The 18,568-nt window shown below is 34.6% G+C and overlaps 1 protein-coding gene across 1 annotated transcript in view; it reads left to right on the top strand.

Moving 5' to 3' along the window:
* The window catches only part of LEKR1 (leucine, glutamate and lysine rich 1), a 172,971-nt gene that overhangs the window by 62,312 nt on the left and 92,091 nt on the right, over positions 1-18,568 (top strand). The window contains exons 4-5 of the mRNA XM_045903489.2: positions 7,216-7,335; positions 17,699-17,874. Of these exons, the coding sequence (XP_045759445.1) occupies positions 7,216-7,335; positions 17,699-17,874 (296 nt within the window). The remainder of the gene's footprint in view (positions 1-7,215; positions 7,336-17,698; positions 17,875-18,568) is intronic.

Raw genomic sequence — 18,568 nt, 5'->3', positions numbered from 1 at the left:
GGGATATAATCCTGAAAATCCCCTACCTCGTTTCTTTAGACCCTGAGCTTCCACCTGTCATCTTAGATTGCTGCAAAACCAGTTTGAGGGAAAGACTAAAAATAAAGGAATTCTTAGATCCAGGAGGTTGACATAAAAGAATATAGGTTACAGGTAGTAAAATCCCCTATGATGTGATTAGTTTTCTTATGTTTTCTAAAGGGTTTGATTACAGAGTGGATGGAAGTTAAAAGGGTGTTTTTAAAGTATTTTCCTTTAGAATATTTTCATTATGAGTGATATTAATAGATGATCCAAATGGAAATAACTAAGCGACTAGATACCTTTCCCAAATTTGTTTTACAACTCTGTGATTCTCACACAACTCATTTTAGTCGAGTTAGCTAAGGGAAAAGCTAGGAAATAGATAAGGGTAATAAATGTGTTGTTCTCATGGATGCATTGGCAAGAGGTTTATAATACAAGTCATCTAACTTCCAGCACAGGACTCTCTACACTAGAACTGTTAGTCCCTACTGTTTTCAGGAACACCCTCTCACTAGACAACAACATGTCCTCACATCAACATAGTATTCAACTTTAATGCAGAATTGTGGCTGTTAGAGAAAAATGTGTGCTTGCACAGTACACACTTTATTACACTATTATGTGAATTGTTTATTTCATAAAGTTGATATATACAGTAAAAGCAAACATTAGTGCCTTTCCAGGCATTTTATTTTATTTTTTTTAATTTTTATTTTTTTTAGAAGATTTTATTTGACAGAGAGAGACACAGCGAGAGAGGGAACACAAGCAGGGAGAGTGGGAGAGGGAGAAGCAGGCTTCCCGCCTAGTGGGGAGCCCAATGTGGGGCTCTGTCCCAGGACCCCAGGACCTCCACCTTAGCCGAAGGCAGACGCTTAACGACTGAGCCACCCAGGCGCCCCCAGGCATGGCATTTTAAACCATATCAGTTTAATTTGAAAGAAGTGAAGTTAACTTACATAGCCAGAACAGAATGAAGTAATGTGGCCTAACTTCTCAGGGAGTATTGTTAGAGGGCCTGAGATGTTATTTATATTTAACATTCATTTGGGGAACATATTAAAAGAAGTAAACTTGGAAAGTGTTTTAATGTATATGGTTTTTTTTTTTAATTATAGAAAGGAAAATATTTTGTAAAAATACAGCCTTAGAATTCTTTTTGGGTAAATCTCAATAGTTAGAGTGGGCTTCAATTAAGGAATGTTTAACACAAATGTCATTTAATCCAGCAGTATATTAACTTAAATTTTCTTCTAATATTTCTGGATTTTTCCACGTTTATCAATCTTGATATGCTTATACACACATAATAAGCTATCTAGGTGTTTAAATTCCATTTTATTTTTATAAATTTTTATTGAAGTATAATATCGAGACAAGTGCATAAATATGCATGTACAGCTAAATTAAATTTCACAAACTGAATTTCCCATGTAATCAGCACCCAGATCATGAAACAGAACATAACATCCTTCCAGAAGCTTTCTTTACCTCTTTTACTGTCACCCACCCAAAGAAATTTACTATCTTAATTTATAACACCATAGATTAATTTTGCCTTTTTTTAAAACTTTATGTAAATGGAATTACGTAGTATACATTCTTTTGTCTGCTTTCCTTCACTTAACGTTATGTTTGTGTGATGCATCTATGTTGTATTGGGTAGCTGCTGTTCATTCGTGTTGCTGTTCAGTTTTCTATGGTATGAATATACCACAGTGGATTTATCTGCTCTGCTGTGGTTGGGCATTTGGGCTGTTTTTGATTCAGGGCTATTATAATCACTGGTGCCGTGAGCATTCATGTGCATGTCTTTGGTGAATATATGAGCACATTTCTGTTGGGTATGTACTAGGTATGGAAATTCTGGATTATGGATATACATATGGCCAGGTTTATAGATCCAACTACGTATTCAAAGTAGTTGTATTAATTTACATTCCCACTAGAAGTGTTTGAAAGCTTTTATTGATCTGTAAATTACAGCTTTGCTTTTTCCTCCATAATTAGTCTTGGTATTTTTTCCATGCCAGGACATAGAGATCTACTTTATTCTTTTTTCTTTTTTATATAGTATTACATAGGAGTATAGGTTATTTAGTGTTCCTCTAGTATTGACCATGAAAGTTATTTCCTTTTATTTTGCCATTAAAAATATTGTATAGCCCCCAAAATTTAAAACACACCCACCTTTTTACACAATTTATACTACAGATATGTTTGACATCTACAAATTATTCATTGCGTATGTATGTGTGATTTTGTTTAACTTTTTATTTTGAAGTAATTTTGATTTGTAGAAGATTGCAAAAATAGTACAGAGAGTTTCCATATGCCCAGCTTTCCCTAATGTTAATACCCTACATAACTATGGTACAACTATAAAAACGAAGAAATTAAAATTGGTACAATACTATTAACTAACCTACAGACTTTGATTGTATCAATTTTGCTACTAACATCTTTTTCTTCAGTCCAGGATTCAGTCTGGAATCACACATTGCATTTAGAGCTCATACTGTTTTAGCCTTCTTTGGGCTGTGACAGTTCCTTAATCTTTGCCTTTCATGACCCAAGGCTTTTCAAGAGTACTTTTCAGTTATTTTGTAGAATATCCCTCAATTTGGGTTTGTCTGATATTTACTCATAATTATATTGAGATTATTCATTTTTGGCAAGAATACCACAGAAGTGATGTGCCCTTCTCAGTGTGTATCATGGTAGAGTGTATATGCTGTCAATATGTCTTCTTACAGGTGATGTTAACCTTGATCACTTGGCTAAGGTGGTGTTTGCCAGGTTCCTCCACTGTAAAATTATTATTTTTCCCTTTGCAATTAATACATATCTTGGAGTAAATACTTCCCTTATTCCTTCTATATTTATTAATTGGAATTTCTTTGTGAGGGAAGGGCTCTTCCTTCTCTTCCATTTATTTATCTGTTCAGTTACTTATTAATATCAGTATGGGATCATTCACCTTTATTTTGTGGGTTATACTCAAATACTATAGTTATTTATTTTGTTTCTAAACTGTTCCAGTTTTGGCTGTTAGGAGCTTTCAGGTGGCACTTGTGCCCTATCTTTCTTGCGCTCTTCCTTACTTTCTGGCACCACAAAATGTTCTAAGCTTGCCTTAGATTTTCCCTGCCCCAACCAATTCTGGAATCAACCAATTCTCTAAGATGCCTTGGTTTCTTTTATTGGGAAATGGTATTTAGAAACCAAGATGTGAGAATTGGGTGTGCTCATTGCTACTGGGGTACCTTGCTTCTGAGCATTGATTGTTTTTTGTCATTTAATCATTTCTCTTGGATCATGACATTCAGAATACCCATTCATTTTTTTAAATAAATGCATTTAAGACTGTAAGTTTTTTTCTGAGTACTTTGGTATATCATGTTTCCCTTATTTATTTCTAAATAGTTTATAGTTTTTATTTTTATTTCCTCTTTGGCCCAACGTTTGTTAGATGTATGTTTAAGTTTCCATGTATGTAGATTTTTTAATTGGCTTTTTGTTGCAAATGTTTCATGTAATTTTACTGTAAGCAATGAATGTGTGTTTATGATTTTTTTTCTTTTTAAGAACATATTAAAATTTTAATTGTGGCTGGTTACATGGTCAGTTTTTGTGATTATACCATGTGTATGAAAGAATGATTATTAGATATAACCTCTAATTATATCCATACATCAAGTTTGTTAATTATGTTATTCAAGTCCTCAGTATCTTTACTATTTTTCATATCATTGTAACCATTCCATTTCTGTGAGAAATGTGTTAATAGCTCCCATTATGATGAATAATTTGTTCTCATTGGATTTTTAACAGATATTTCTTTATGTTTTAAAGCCATGTTTTGGGTATGTAAAAGTTCATGATTATTATTTTTCTTGGTCGATTGGGATTTTTATTAAAACTAAAGGGTTCTATTTATTGTTTAGCTAGTTGTTAATATTAATGTATATTTTTTATCATTTTTAAAACATCTGTCTGGTATATATTTTTCTAACCTTTTATTTTCTACATTTCTGTTAAATTTTTTTTTTTTTTTAGATGTGACTCCTGAAAACAACATTTGGCTGATTTTTTTTCTCTTAGTATGCCAAAAGAAATACTTGTTGTGGGTACAAAGTGAGGCTGAAAATAGAATTTATTAAAAATATTTTAGAAGTGCATTTAGGCTTTTAGAACCTCTCTCCCATTCTTTCTCCCCAAAGACTTTTAATTACCTTGTCCTAACTCTGGCAGATGACATAGGTACTATCAAAATAGCTAATTCCCCACATGATCTCCCCACAGTTGAAGCCCATCATTTAATAATTCCAACGCACACCACAGAAGCTTAAGGCATTTCAGTGTCTCATTTGTTAGATTTTTAAAAGAGAAAATACCATAATAAATATCCATTATTACAGATTCAAAAATTACCATGATTTTTGTCATATGTGTTTCATCTGTCCCTTTGTTTTTGTTTGTTGAAGTAATTTAAGGAAGACCCAAGACTGCATGCTATTTTCATCCCTATTTACTTCAGTGTGATGTGCCATTTTGTTATATAACAACAGTATCATTATCCCCAAATTAGCAATAGTTCCTCTGTATTTTCTAATTCCCAGTTCATAATCAAATTTCCTTAGTATTTAAACAAATTTAGTTCATTTGTTTGAATCTGGTTCTATACAAGGTCCACATGTCACTTTTGTTGCTTCTTTTTTATCCAGAAAAGCCACCCTCCCCCCTTTCTCCCTTCATCATTATTAATTTGTAGAAATTGGACCAATAGTCTTCATTGTAAATATGAATAGACAGCAAAGGATCTCCAGACTGTAAGGGAGGCTTCAAATGTGAAAGACAAAGAACAAAGCAAAGAAAAAATTTAAAAACCTAGAGGAAACAGAAGCAATGCAATAAGCTGAAAAAACTTTAAAACACAGCGTAATTGATATCAAAATTATCATCAAAAGAATAAGAGAAGAAATTGTACCCATGAAATAAGAACAAGGGGTAATAAAAAAGGGACCTTTTGAGGAATAAGAAAGAATTCCTGATAATTAAAATATGATAGCAGAAATTAAAAATTTTATGGGCAGAATGGAAGATAATGAAATTAAAACAAAATGTCCAAAGTAGTAAGATGGCAAAAAAATTTAAGAAAATTAGATGTCTCCAGATGGTTCCACATCCAAATCAAAAAATGTTCCAGAAAGGAAACAGAAAATGGTGGGGAAGGAATCATTTTCCTTAGGGTAAAGTTCCTGGAACTAAACATTAGTTTCCAAAACAAATACTCATGAAGTGCCCAGCACAGAGAATGACAAAAGACTGACATGATAATATATTGTGATGAAATTTAAGAATACTAAGTAAAAAGAGAAAAATTTTAAAGCTCTGAACCAGGGCAGGGGCAGAGGGGGGAGAACCTATACCATGTATCATACAAAGAAGAAGTAGGAATTAGAATGGCATCGGACTTTGCAAAAAAGCACCGGAAGTTAGGAAACAGAGGACGGTACCCTAATTTTCGAATGAATATTTTTCTCATGGATGATTCTATATTCAGCTAAACTGTCCAGTCTGATATATAGTAAAGATATTTTCAGATATTCACATTCTCAAATTTGCCTCTCATGCGCAGAATGCTCCTGGAGGATTTATTCCACCAAAAGGAGTACACCATAGAGGAGGAAGACTTTAGAACCAAGATACAGAGGATTTGACATGAAAGAGAGCTGAGGACAGTTCCTGAAATGACAAGAAAGGAAAGTCCCAGGATGACAGTTGTATAGTCAATTGAGAGAATACCCACACTGGAGCAAGGGAATAGAGAGCTCTGGGAAGGATATTTCCTAGAAAAGATATGATATTGAAGAGTTTTCTGCTGTGTCTGAAGGTGTTGAGAAAGAAGAATTACACCTCTGTCGGATTTGGAAGATGTATCAGTGATAGGTACACAGAAAACTAAGAAGAAAAGGGGATGGTTTTTTAATCCAGGGACAGCAAAAAGTTGTACAAGAAATGTGATCATATCATAACATGTGGCTCACTAGTGAAGAATAATGTAAATACTAAATTAAAAGGTTTATTTAAATAAAGGGAGGGTGAGATGAGAAAGGCGTGTGTTTGTATGTGTGTATAAGAGTTTAGGTATGTGTAGGAGGGTCAGTTCTTATTAGGATTGTGATATAAGCTGCTAGCTACCTACCCTAACATCATTGTTCCTTCTTCCTTAGTAATAGAACTGTGGATATATCTGCTTTACTTGAAATAGGTATGGCCATGTGTCTAATGTCTAAGTTCAGCAGAAGTAATCGGTGGTACTTCCAAGAAGTCTCCTTAAAACAGAGTGAGCCATTATTCTCCTCTTGCTGCTGGTCTGGAATGGGAAAGGAGTTGTTGGGGTTTCTGCCACTATCATGGTCAATGAAAATAAAGAACACACACCAAAGGTGGTAGACCAGAGAGTTGTAAGGATCCTGGGACTCTGATGACTCTATAAGGCTACTATTATCAGCATTGGATTGGCTAACAGTACATTTGTCTTATGCAATATAATATACTCTTGTATATTTAAGCTATCATATTTAGGTCTCGGTTATATCTAGCAGAATCAGATCTTAACTGATTTGTAATTTACTAAGAAATATCTAAATATTAAGGAATACTGAAATATTAAGGAATAACAATATAAGCATGTTATTTATAGAAGGAAATACCAGAGGAATCAGGAAAAAAGTTGAAAGTTGTTTTGGGAAGTGGAAATTGAGGTAAGGGCAATGATTACTATTCTTTCTTTAGCTCTTTTAGTAATATTTGACATTCGAAATTGTATACATATATTACTTTTAATAAAAATTGATATTTGGGTAGTTACATTTTAATTAGTAATTCAAGTGAAAATACATGTTCATTGAAAAATTTGAATAATACAAAAGATACAGAGTAAAAGTTATGCCTCCCTTCAATGTTCTTTGCCTTTCCCCTGCCCATCAGTTCCACTCTCCTCCCCAGGAGTGATGGTGTTTGATATGTGTCTCTCCATACTTTTTCTGTACATTCATTTAGCAAATATAAAGATGCATACTTTTTAACATTTATTTTTGTTAAAAATGTATTTAAATTTTAATTTAATAAAATTCTCAGGAAGGAATATTTGTAATGGATGTTGTTTGTTTATATTTTTAGAATTCAAGATGTAAGCATGCAGTTAAAAAGTCAACAATATGAATTTCAGAGAGTACAGAAAGAATTGAATCATTTGCAACATGAATTAAAAATTAAGCAGAGACAATCACAAGTATTCAGGTAAGATTATCTTTAAAGAACTGAAAATGATAAGGATTGAAAAAGTGCATTAACTTTATAAACATTCAAACAGATTTTAGTAATAGAGTTTCTATATTCGGTGTGGTTGGAAAAAAAGGAAACAACTTCTCTTGGGGTTTTTTTGATCATTATCTCAACTGAATGGTTTTAGCAATATATTTAAATCAGGCAAACACCTTGCTTTTATTGTGCAGTAACATTTAGAATGAAAGCACAGTAACTAATTCATTTTTCTCTTGACCAGTATTTCTTGGTGTATTCAATTCCCTGCCTGATAGTCCAGTGATACAAAAAGTAGAGAAGAATAGGATAACTTTTTAAAAAAAAATTATGTATTTATTTGAGAGAGAAAGAAAGAGTGTGCATGCGGGCATGAATAGGGGACGGGTAGAGGGAGAGAATCTTCAAGCAGACTCCCTTCTGAGTGTGGAGCCCAGCTAGGGGCTCATTTCAGGACCCAGCGATCATGACCTGAACCGAAACCAAGTGTTGGTTGCTTAACCAACTGAGCCACCCAGGCACCCTAGAATAGGGTAACTTTCTAAATGATAGTAATAGACCTCCTTAATTTCAAAATCTCCAACATAAATGGTGTTAATTCTGCTTTTATATAATCTTTGGAGGACTTATAATACCTAAAGTTAAAACCCAATGTTCTAAATAAATTAGGAAGTTCATTTTCTTTTATAAAATTGGAATTGAATATATTAAGAATATCAGAAACAGTGATTCTTTTCAAAATTGAGTAACTTATCTTTAGAAAAGGGAAATAAGTTAAATGAACATTATAAATAGACACAGGTTCTGGGTTACTAAAAAAATATGTTGAATGAATATTTTGAAGGTAGGTTCCTTTCTTTTCTTTTTCAATCTACTAGTTGTTGCCAGAGACATTGTTTCATTAAAAAAATTACCTGGGCTAATAATTTTTAATATACTATCTGGTGATCATCTGCTGGTCAACTACCTTTCATAAATGCCTTGCACATAATGACGCTCAATAAATAATTTTTGAATCGATGAGTCTATTCATAAAACAGATGATCGTTTTTGTCATCAGAAATCTTTTCTGCCTTGTCCTAGAAATCTGGTATTGAACCAGGAGGTGACTCCAGTTCTTCACTTTAGTCAGGCCGACCAGTTGGCTCTTCCAATAGCTCTGGCTCAGGTCTGCTAAGAAAGTCCCATTTATTTTATCCATTAATGCCATTGTGGGTGGTAGGGATTGACCGAATTTTAAAGGTTAGACCAGAACTAGATTAAATAATTAATGCTGCTTTAAGATATTAAGACTGATAAAATGTTCACATTTTACATGTGATTTGTAGCATTTTAAATTCTTGAAAAAACTGAGGCATATTGTTACTTTTATTGTGTTCTAGTTTTATCATTTTGAGTTATACTTTTAACTGCTTATTTTTTTAAAAAAATTTCAATAGATATTGTGACTTTTGTTTATTTTTAGCTAAAAGATTATAAATTGGGAGTCTGGGGTCTGACATATAAAAACATAGCATTTACTAAAAAGCAATTTTGGAAGTAACCATCTAACTAAACACTTAGTACAAATAGAAGTTTATAATATACAAATAGAAATGATTACTGGTTTTATTCCTCACTAGTAGTTACGTTGCATAGGAACAAGCAGTCTGGTGAAAATAAAAGCAAAATTTATAGGGTCAGTGATTTTGTTGCATTACTAAAAGCTGATTTTATAGTAATTTATCTTAAAAATATCTACTAGAATACAGAAGAAAAGGAGCTTATCATCTCTCTAAATGTGGCAAAGAAAAGAAGCATGAACTTTAGGTGCTCAGATACAATCATTTTATTTGTGGAGCCCAAAAGGAACTTTCCCTTTTTTTTTTTAAGATTTTATTTATTTATTCATCAGAGAGAGAGAGAGAGAGCACAAGCAGGGGGAGTGGCAGGCAGAGGGAGAAGCAGGCTCCCTGCCGAGCAAGGAGCCTGACGCAGGACTCCATCCCAGGACCCTGGATTATGACTTGAGCCGAAGGCAGACACTTAACCCACTGAGCCCCCCAGGCATCCCAAAAGGAACTTTTAATAGATCAATGAACTGTGTCTTTGAGTCGCATTGCTCTTTTAAAATTATTCTGTCATTTACTTAATTGCAATTGGGCTTAATCACCTAGCCTCCAGAAAAGTGTTCATCATGCTTTGTTTTTCCTGACATCATTTCCAGCCTGTCTCTTGCCAGGGAGGTGATCAGGAGTGTGTGTGGTCTGCCTCAATTGGCTCAGCACATTTGCTATTCAGAATAAAATGCCTTTGAGAATGGGAATTAAGTTTAGAAGGCCTGTAAAATGGACACTAAAAAATAGTATGGAATATAAGTATACTTCACTTTATGTAAATCTGTATATAAATCCAGTGCTCCAAATCAATCCATATTTGAAATATTTTAGGCAATGTTTACTTTTAGAGGATTCCTATTGTGAATCTTTCATAAATTGTTTGAAATATAAAGTACTTACTTTTTTTTTTTTTTTTTTTTTTTTAAGAGATGGAAGGGGGAGAGAGGGAGAGGGAGAGAAGAATCTTAAGCAGGCTCCACACCCAGCATGGAGCCCAATGCAGGGCTCGATCTCACAACCCTGAGATCATGACCTGAGCCAAAATCAAGAGTTGGACGCTTTAGTGACTGAGCCACCCAAGTGCTCCCTTACTTTTTTAATTTGTCAATCTAGACTCTGTCATCTGGCTTTATTTTGTTTTGTTTTCTCAATCTCATAGTTTATCATATCACATCTTATTTTATACAGTTTTGTTGATATACAATTACTTACTACAAAATTCATTCATGTTAAGAGCACAATGTAATTATTTTTATATTGTAAGACCTACTAAGTTGGGCAACCTTTACCACATTCAGTATTGGAACATTTGAGTCACTCCTAAGATTCTCATGAAATTTGCACTCAATCTCTGTTCTCACCACCTGTCCTAACAATCCCTAATCTTCTTTGTTTCTATAGATTTGCATTTTTCTGGACATTTTGGATATATGGAATCAGACAATGTGGTCTGATTCTACTTTTTGTTTATTCATTTTTTTTTTTAGATTCCACATGCAAGTGAAATCATATGGTATTTGTCTTTCTTAGTCTGATGTACTTCACTTAGCATAATACCCTCTAGGTCCATCCATGTTGTTGCAAATGGCATGATCTCATCCTTTTTTGGCTGCATAATATTCCATTGTTTAGAGATACCATATCTTTCTTATTCATTCATCTGTCAGTAGACATTTAGGTTGCTTCCATATCTTGGCTATTGTAAATAATGCTGCAGTAAACATAGGGGTACATAAACTTTTTGAATTAGCATATATTAATGCTCATTTATAATTTTCTTTTTCTTTAGGTAAATATCCAATAGTGGAAATATTGGATCATAAGATGTTTCTATTTTTAGTTTTTTGAGAAACCTCCATACTGTTCTCTACAGTGGCTGTATCAGTTTGCATTCCCACCAATAGTGCATGAGGGTTCCTTTTTTTCCACATCCTTGCCAACACTTGTATTTCATGTCTTTTTTTAATCTAGCACATCTTCTTTTTTCATTCATCAGTGGATGTGTGTGTGTGTGTAATGGAATATTACTCAGCCATCAAAAAGAATGAAATCTTGCCATTCACAATGATGTGGATGGAGCTAGAGTGTATTATGCTAAGCGAAATAAGTCAGTCACAGAAAGACATACCATGTGGGTTCAATCATATGTAGAATTTAAGAAACAAAACAGATGAACATAGGGGAAGGGAAAAAAAGAAGGGGGGAAGCAAACCATAAGAGACTCTTAACTCTAGAGAACAAACTGAGGGTTGATGGAGGGAGGTGGGTGGGGGATGGGCTAGATGGGTGATGGGTGTTAAGGGAGGGCACTAGCTGTGATGAGTACTGGGTGTTATATGTAAGTGATGAATCACTAAATTCTACATCTGAAACCAATTTTACCATATATGTTAACTAATTAGAATTTAAATAAAAACTTGAAGTCAGGAAACAAACAAAAAGCCAAGATATGCCAAAAGCTAGGCCTCTTATGCCAAACAGTTATCCAAGTTTGTGGATGCAAAAAAAAAAAAAAAAAAGCTCTTGAAGTAAATTAAAAGTGTTACTCCAGTGAACACATGAGTGATAAGGAAGCAAAACAGCCTTATTGCTGATATGGAGAAAGTTTTAGGGGTCTGGATAGAATATCAAACCAGCCCCAACAGTCCCTTAAGCCAAAGCCCAATCCAGAGCAAGGCCCCAACTCTTCAATTCTATCTATGAAGGCTGAGAAAGGTAAGGAAGTTGTTTAAGAAAAGTTTGAAGCTAGCAGAGATTGGTTCATGATGTTTAAGAAAAGAAGCCATCTCCATAACATAAAAGTGCAAGATGAAGGAGCAAGTGCTGATATAGAAGCTATACAGCAAGTTTGCAGAAGATCTAGCTAAGAAAAGTAATGAAGGTGGCCACACTACACAACAGATTTTCAATATAGACAAAACAACCTTCTGTTGCGAAAAGATGTCACCTAGGACTTTCTTAACTAGAGAGAAGTCAATGCCTGTTTTTAAACTTCAAAAAAAGGCTGATGCTCTTGTTAGGGGCTAATGCAGCTGGTGATTTTAAGTTGAAGCCAATGCTCATTTATAAATTTGAAAATTCAAGAGCCCTTAAGAATTATGCTAAATCTACTCTGCCTGTACTCTAGAAATAGAACAACAAAGCCTGGATGATAGCAAATATGTATACAATATGGTTTACTAAATATTTTAAGCCTTTTGTTGATGCTTACTGCTCAGAAAAAAAATATTCCTTTCAAAATATGACTGCTCATTGACAATGCACCTGGTCATCCAAGAGCTCTAATGGACATGTACAATTAGATTAATGTTTTCATGCCATCCATTCTGCAGCCCATGGATCAAGGAGTAATTTTGACTTTTAAGTCTTACTATTTAAGAAATACATTTTGTAAGGCTCTAGCTGCCATAGATTGTGATTGCTTTGATGGATTTGGGCAAAGTAAACTGAAAACTTTCTGGGAAAGATTAAAAACATTTGTGATTCATGGGAAGAGGTCAAAATATAAACATGAACAGGAGTTTACAAGAAGTTGATTCCAACCTTCATGGATGACTTTGAGGAGTTAAGGACTTCAGTGGAGGAAGTAACTGGTGTGGAAAAAGCAAGAGAACTAGAGTTAGAAGTGGAACCTAAAGATAAGACTGAATTGCTATAATTTTATGATATAACTTTAACAGATAAGGAGTTGCTTTGTATGGATGAGCAAAGAAACTGGCTTCTTGGGATAGAATCTACTCTTGGTGAAAATGCTAGGAAGATTGTTGAAATGATAAAAAAGATTTAGAATATTACATAAACTTAGTTGATAAAGTGGTGGGCAGGATTTGAGGGGATTGACTCAAATTTTGAAAGAAGTTCTGTGGGTAAAATGCTTTCAAACAGCATTGCATGCTACAGAGAAATCATTTGTGAAAAGAAGAGTCAATTGGCATGGCAGACTTCATTGCTGTCTTATTTTAAGTCCTCTTTAGCATATTAAAGTCCTTTTGGAAACCTCCCTTTTTCCTTACCTCCCCTAACTCCCAAATATATAATCAGTCATCCTCAAAACCCCAGGGCAGCAGCTCTTTTTGCCCACAGGTCCTGTCCCCATGCTTTAATAAAATCACCTTTTTCAAAAATGAAAACAAAAATCACCTTTTTCGCACCATTAAAAAAAAAAAAAGATACTGCCGCAGTCATCCCAACCTTCAGCAACCATCACCCTGATCAGTTAGCAGGACATCAACATGGAGGCAACACCCTCCACCAGCAAAAAGATTGTGACTCACTGAAAACGCATATGATAGCATTTTTTTTTAGCAATAAAGTATTTTTAATTAAGATATATACATTGTTTTTTAAGACATGATACTTTTGCACACTTAATAGACTACAGTATAGTGTAAACATAACTTATATGCACTGGGAAACCAAACAATTCATTTGACTCACTTTATTGTGAAGTTTGCTTTATTGTGGTGGTCTGGAACCAAACCTGCAATGTCTCCAAATTATGCCTTTATAAGTCTTTGCACTCCTTTTAGAACTTATTTCTAAGTATTTTATTCTTGTTGATGTTATGAGTGGGATTGTTTTCTTAATTTTATTTTTGCGATTGACCACCATTAGTATACAGACGTAAAACTGATTTTTGCATATGGATCATATATCCTTTGACATTGATGAACCTGTTTATTTGTTCTAGTATTTGGGGTGTGTGTGTGTGTGTGTGTTCTTTAGGATTTTCTACATGGAGGATGTTTCTGTCTAGAGGAGTTTACCAATATTCCAACTCCTTTTACCCCTGCTCATTTAGTTGTCATTACCCTTACAACTGTCAGTCTTCATACTTACCAATTGTTAAACACCAGGCCTTCAGTTCCTCCAATACTATTCTAAATCCTCACTATTCTGCTTAGACTACTCAGCTCTCAGCAGCTATGTGTCTTCCTTCATATTTCACAAAGGAAATTAATGTTATAACCACAGACATCATTTACTGTGAATGAAATGATGCTTAAATTTCAGATCCCTTCACTCAGGAGCCCCTTCTAAGGTTCTCAGAGGGCCCCTAGCAATAGTAAGGTGGCCTAATTGTAATTGGTTAAAATTCTTTCTTTTTCCACTCTGATTTCCCCTTTCTTAAACTTACGATGTTGGTGTGCCATTAGAGTAGTCACAAATATTTTGGGGGTCTGAGTAAGGGAAAATTGAGTTGGGAATACACTATTAAAGCTGCCATTTGGAAAGACATTTTAGAATGCTTCAATAATACAATCAAGACATCGGGGCACCTGGGTGGCTCAGTCGGTTAAGCATCTACCTTTGGCTCGGGTCATGATCCCAGGGTCCTGGGATCTAATCCCACATCAGGCTCCTTGCTTGGCAGGGAGCCTACTTCTCCCTCTGCCTGCCGCTCCCCTCCTGCTTGTTCTCCCTCTCTCTCTCTGACAAATAAATAAATAAAATCTTTAAAAAAAAAAAAAAAAGCAAGACATCACAGACTAAAAATCTGTATGTGTGTGAATTTTAAAAAATTAATGGAATAAAAACAAAGATCAAGTTAAGCATAGAAATTATTCTCACATAAAAATTGTAACTTTTTTCAGATTATATTACAGGTGAATTCATTAAGAGAAAGATTTTTTCAACAGAAGCTCTTGGATTATTTCATAATCCATTCAATGAAGTGGAGTTAATTATCCAAACACATTGAAGAAAGATTTAAGCGTCTGCCAATTTACAAAAGCTACTATCACTGAATACAACATAAAAATCATACCATTTCAAGGACATCTAAGATAAATTGGCTTATGAGCCTCCTCATTTCAAAGACAATTTAAGCCTAGTCATTTTCTGAAAACACTTGAAATGTTCCTAATCTTATAATCATATAAAAAAATTTGATAAGTTTTTTCCAAATTGGACAACGTATAATATTTACAATGTTATCAGTAATGAACCATAAAGCTGAAAGAATCTTTCAAAACTACCAATAATAAAAAACTAATGGCCATGCTAGATGAAAGGCTATATAATTTTTATATTTTCTCCACATAAAGTATTATATAAAATGGTTCTCATATGGACAAGTGGTTGTAGAACATGTAGACAAAAATTGCAAATAGGGTGTCTGGGTGGCTCAGTTGGTTAAGCCTCTGACTCTTGGTTTCGGCTCAGGTCATGATCTCAGAGTTGTGATATCAAGCCCCAAGTTGGGTTCTGTACTCAGCACGGAGTCTGCTCTAGATTCTTTCCCTCTCCCCCCACCCCTCCCCACCACTCAAGCATGGTGCACATGCTTGCTGTCTAAAAATAAATAAATAAAATCTTCAAAAAATAAAAGGTATTGTAGAGCTGTTACTTATTAGGAAGTTATATTATTTTCCTGTATTTTGTGAAATTGGTGGAATTCACCAACTTTAAAATTTTTATTTGTAATGATTTTTCTCATTCTATGGATAATTACACACTTTTAACCTAATTTTGTAGACACCATTTTTTTTTTTTTTTTTTTTAGAGAATAGGAGAGAGAGAGTGGGGGTGCAGAGGGAGAGGGAGAGAGAATCTTAAGTAGGCTCCACACCTAGCGTGGGGCCAGAGGTGGGGCTCAGTCTCACAACCCTGAGATCATGACCTGAGCCTAAATCAAGAGTCAGTCACTTAACCAACTAAGCCACCCAGGTGCCTCATGTAGACATCATTCTTATATTCTTTTTTTCAAGGAAGCTCTCCTCCCACTCACCACTAATCATATAAGATTTAGACCCCATAGAACATGGATCTGCTCTTGGCTAACAAGCTTGAATTTTCTGTTTCCAGCCTTTCTCCCTACAGAAGCACTTGAATCCACATCCAGTCTTTTTTTCTGTTAAATATTCTTGTAAGCCCTGATTCCCATGCACACGGCTTACTCTAGGAGCTGCCTTACACCAAACCATTAGCCCCTTGACCTTGGCTTAGTTCATAGCTCTTGTCTCCGTCTTAACCAGTTTCTGGTTCTACATTCAGACTTCCCATTCTCACTTTTGGCCCCCTTGATTAAGTGATCTATTTGGACTCCTCCTCTGCTTTTTGAAATTAACATCTCTCTTAGCTCCCAGCTCCGCAGGCTGATAGAGGCATCTCCTGTGGCTTCTCATCACTCAGGTGGACCTTAGTTACCAATAGAATGACACCACCCATTTTCCTGACAAAGGCTAATCTTTCAGCCTCTGCCCTACCTCTGTCCTTTCTAGGACTTTGCACAAGAAATTGACTGCATCTTTTTTCTGTTTTTATTTAGCCTCTGACTGTACTTGTTATTGTTACTTAGCTGTGTGCACACTTAGGTGTCTCCTGTCTTAACAAACCATTCTACTCTGCATTTTCCTCTTTCTCCTCTTGCCACTTAAGTCAAGGTTCTTGATTGCTGGTATCACCTAACTGTTTTGTCACTCCTGCTTTGTTGCTCTGTTCTTTCCTACCTAATGCCTCTCTCTGAGATCACCAGAGGCCTCCTTAATACCAGATACAGTGCACTCTGTTCAGCCTTTATCTGAAGGCTTAAACACTGACCACTACTTTTTTGTTTAAATTCTCTTATTTCCTGGACTTCAGATATTAATTCTTTAGGTTCTTCTTCTCTTTTACTCCCTCGTCTTTTTTGAGAGATTCTTTTCTGTTTTAGTCACATAAAACATTAGTGTTATCCAGTGTCTTATCCTCAGTACTTCTCACTTATTCATTCCTCCAACTGGGTGATCTATTATTTTTACTCATTCATTCATCAGTATTTGTTGAGTATATATTATGTGGTAGGTACTGTGCTAGGTGCTTGGAAAACTGTGTTGAATAAGACAGATATAGTCTCTGCATTATAGATTTAGTCCATTCAGGAAGATAATTATTAACCAAATAATTATAATTCCATGGCTTCAGTCATCATTTTTTGCTAATAACTACGAGATCTATGACTGAATCTTTTTTATTAGGTAAATTATAGCCAGGACATCTGAAGTAATAAAATCACTGAGATTGCGGAAAATCTGTGATTACTTTTTTTTTTTTAAAGATTTTATTTATTTATTTGAGACAGAGAGAATGAGAGAGACAGAGAGCACATGAGAGGGGGGAGGGTCAGAGGGAGAAGCAGGCTCCCTGCCGAGCAGGGAGCCCGATGCGGGACTCGATCCAGGGACTCCAGGATCATGACCTGAGCCGAAGGCAGTTGCTTAACCAACTGAGCCACCCAGGCGCCCAATCTGTGATTACTTTTGAACTGTGACATTTCATGAAGCAAGAGCACTAGATCAATCACTTTAAAAGGTATTCTTTATCACCCCAGGTTTTATACAGCCTGGAGAACCATGGTATGTAGCAAGAATACTGTCTAAGAATCTGAGATTTTCATTTTGGCTCTGTGATTAAGTCACTTTGACCTAATTTTCTTCACTAAGTATTTACTGTTGAATGAATTTAAAACATTAATTGAATTAATGTGTATGAAAAAGTTAGCTGTCTTTCTTTATAGTTAAAATAATGGAAATGAGTTGGGGTGACCATATACCTCAGTTTTCCTAGGATAGTTCCAGTTTATATCTGTCATCTCAGCAAAATACAAATAGCACCTCCTTTTACATTCAAAATTGTCTCCATTTAGACAGAAGATTATATGGTCATTCTCAAACCATTTTTCAAAGAAAACCATTTTTTCAAAGAAATATTTGTTATAATGCTTGCTATTTTTACAATTCCTAACTTTTTAAACTATTTTACAGTCAAAGATTGGTGGAGTACAGATATTTCTGGAATACGACTCTTTCATTACTTACTTTTACTAAAAGAGAGCTAACCAGTATTAAAAATGAAGTATATGATAATTTTCAAAACTGGACTTCACTGAAAGGAGAAGTTTTTCTACAAATTAAATCCATAAGTGAAACAGCCTTGACAGGTTTGTTGTGTATATTTAGAATGTAATCATCTTTTTTTTTGCTATATGGTACATTATAAGTAATGAAATAATCCTTCATTTTATGTGATGGAACTTATGATCCACTTTTAAATTTGTTGTTGGTTGGTAAACTAGCTGACCATTATGACTTATTTGAACCCTAAAATTCAATAATTATAGGCTGATCTAAAATAAACCATGATACATCTATCTTGAGCTGTGACCAGAAGTCTGTTTATTACTGTTAAATGTGCCAATTTGTATTTTAAAACTTTTTCTTCTGTTCATGATTTAGTATTTCATATCGGATCGGCCTTTCCTCAGATAACTGATAAATTCTGGACAGAATAACTACTTAAAAACACTGGAGAGTGACCAAAACCAAGCACATAACAGAGGGAATGTCAAATGTTGAAAGAATGCATATTACTAAGTGAAAGATGCCAATCTGAAAAGGCTACATACTATATGATTCTAACTAAATGACATTCTGCAAAGGGTAAAACTATAGATATAGTAAAGAAATATGTTTTTGCCAATGTGGGAGGGGAAGAATAGGTTGAGCATGGAAGATTCTTAGAGCAATGAAAATACTTTGTATGATACTATAATGGTGGATACATGTCATTATACATTTGTTAAAACCCATAGAATGTAAACACCAAGAGTGAATCCTAATATAAACTAAGGATTT

Source organism: Mirounga angustirostris, unplaced genomic scaffold, assembly GCF_029215605.1.
Source record: "Mirounga angustirostris isolate CCGP_5_RB_7025 unplaced genomic scaffold, mMirAng1.0.hap1 SCAF_1, whole genome shotgun sequence".
In the NCBI taxonomy this organism is placed as follows: Eukaryota; Metazoa; Chordata; class Mammalia; order Carnivora; family Phocidae; genus Mirounga; species Mirounga angustirostris.
The sequence above is the reverse complement of the archived record's forward strand: the minus strand, read 5'-3'. Positions and strand labels throughout refer to the sequence as shown.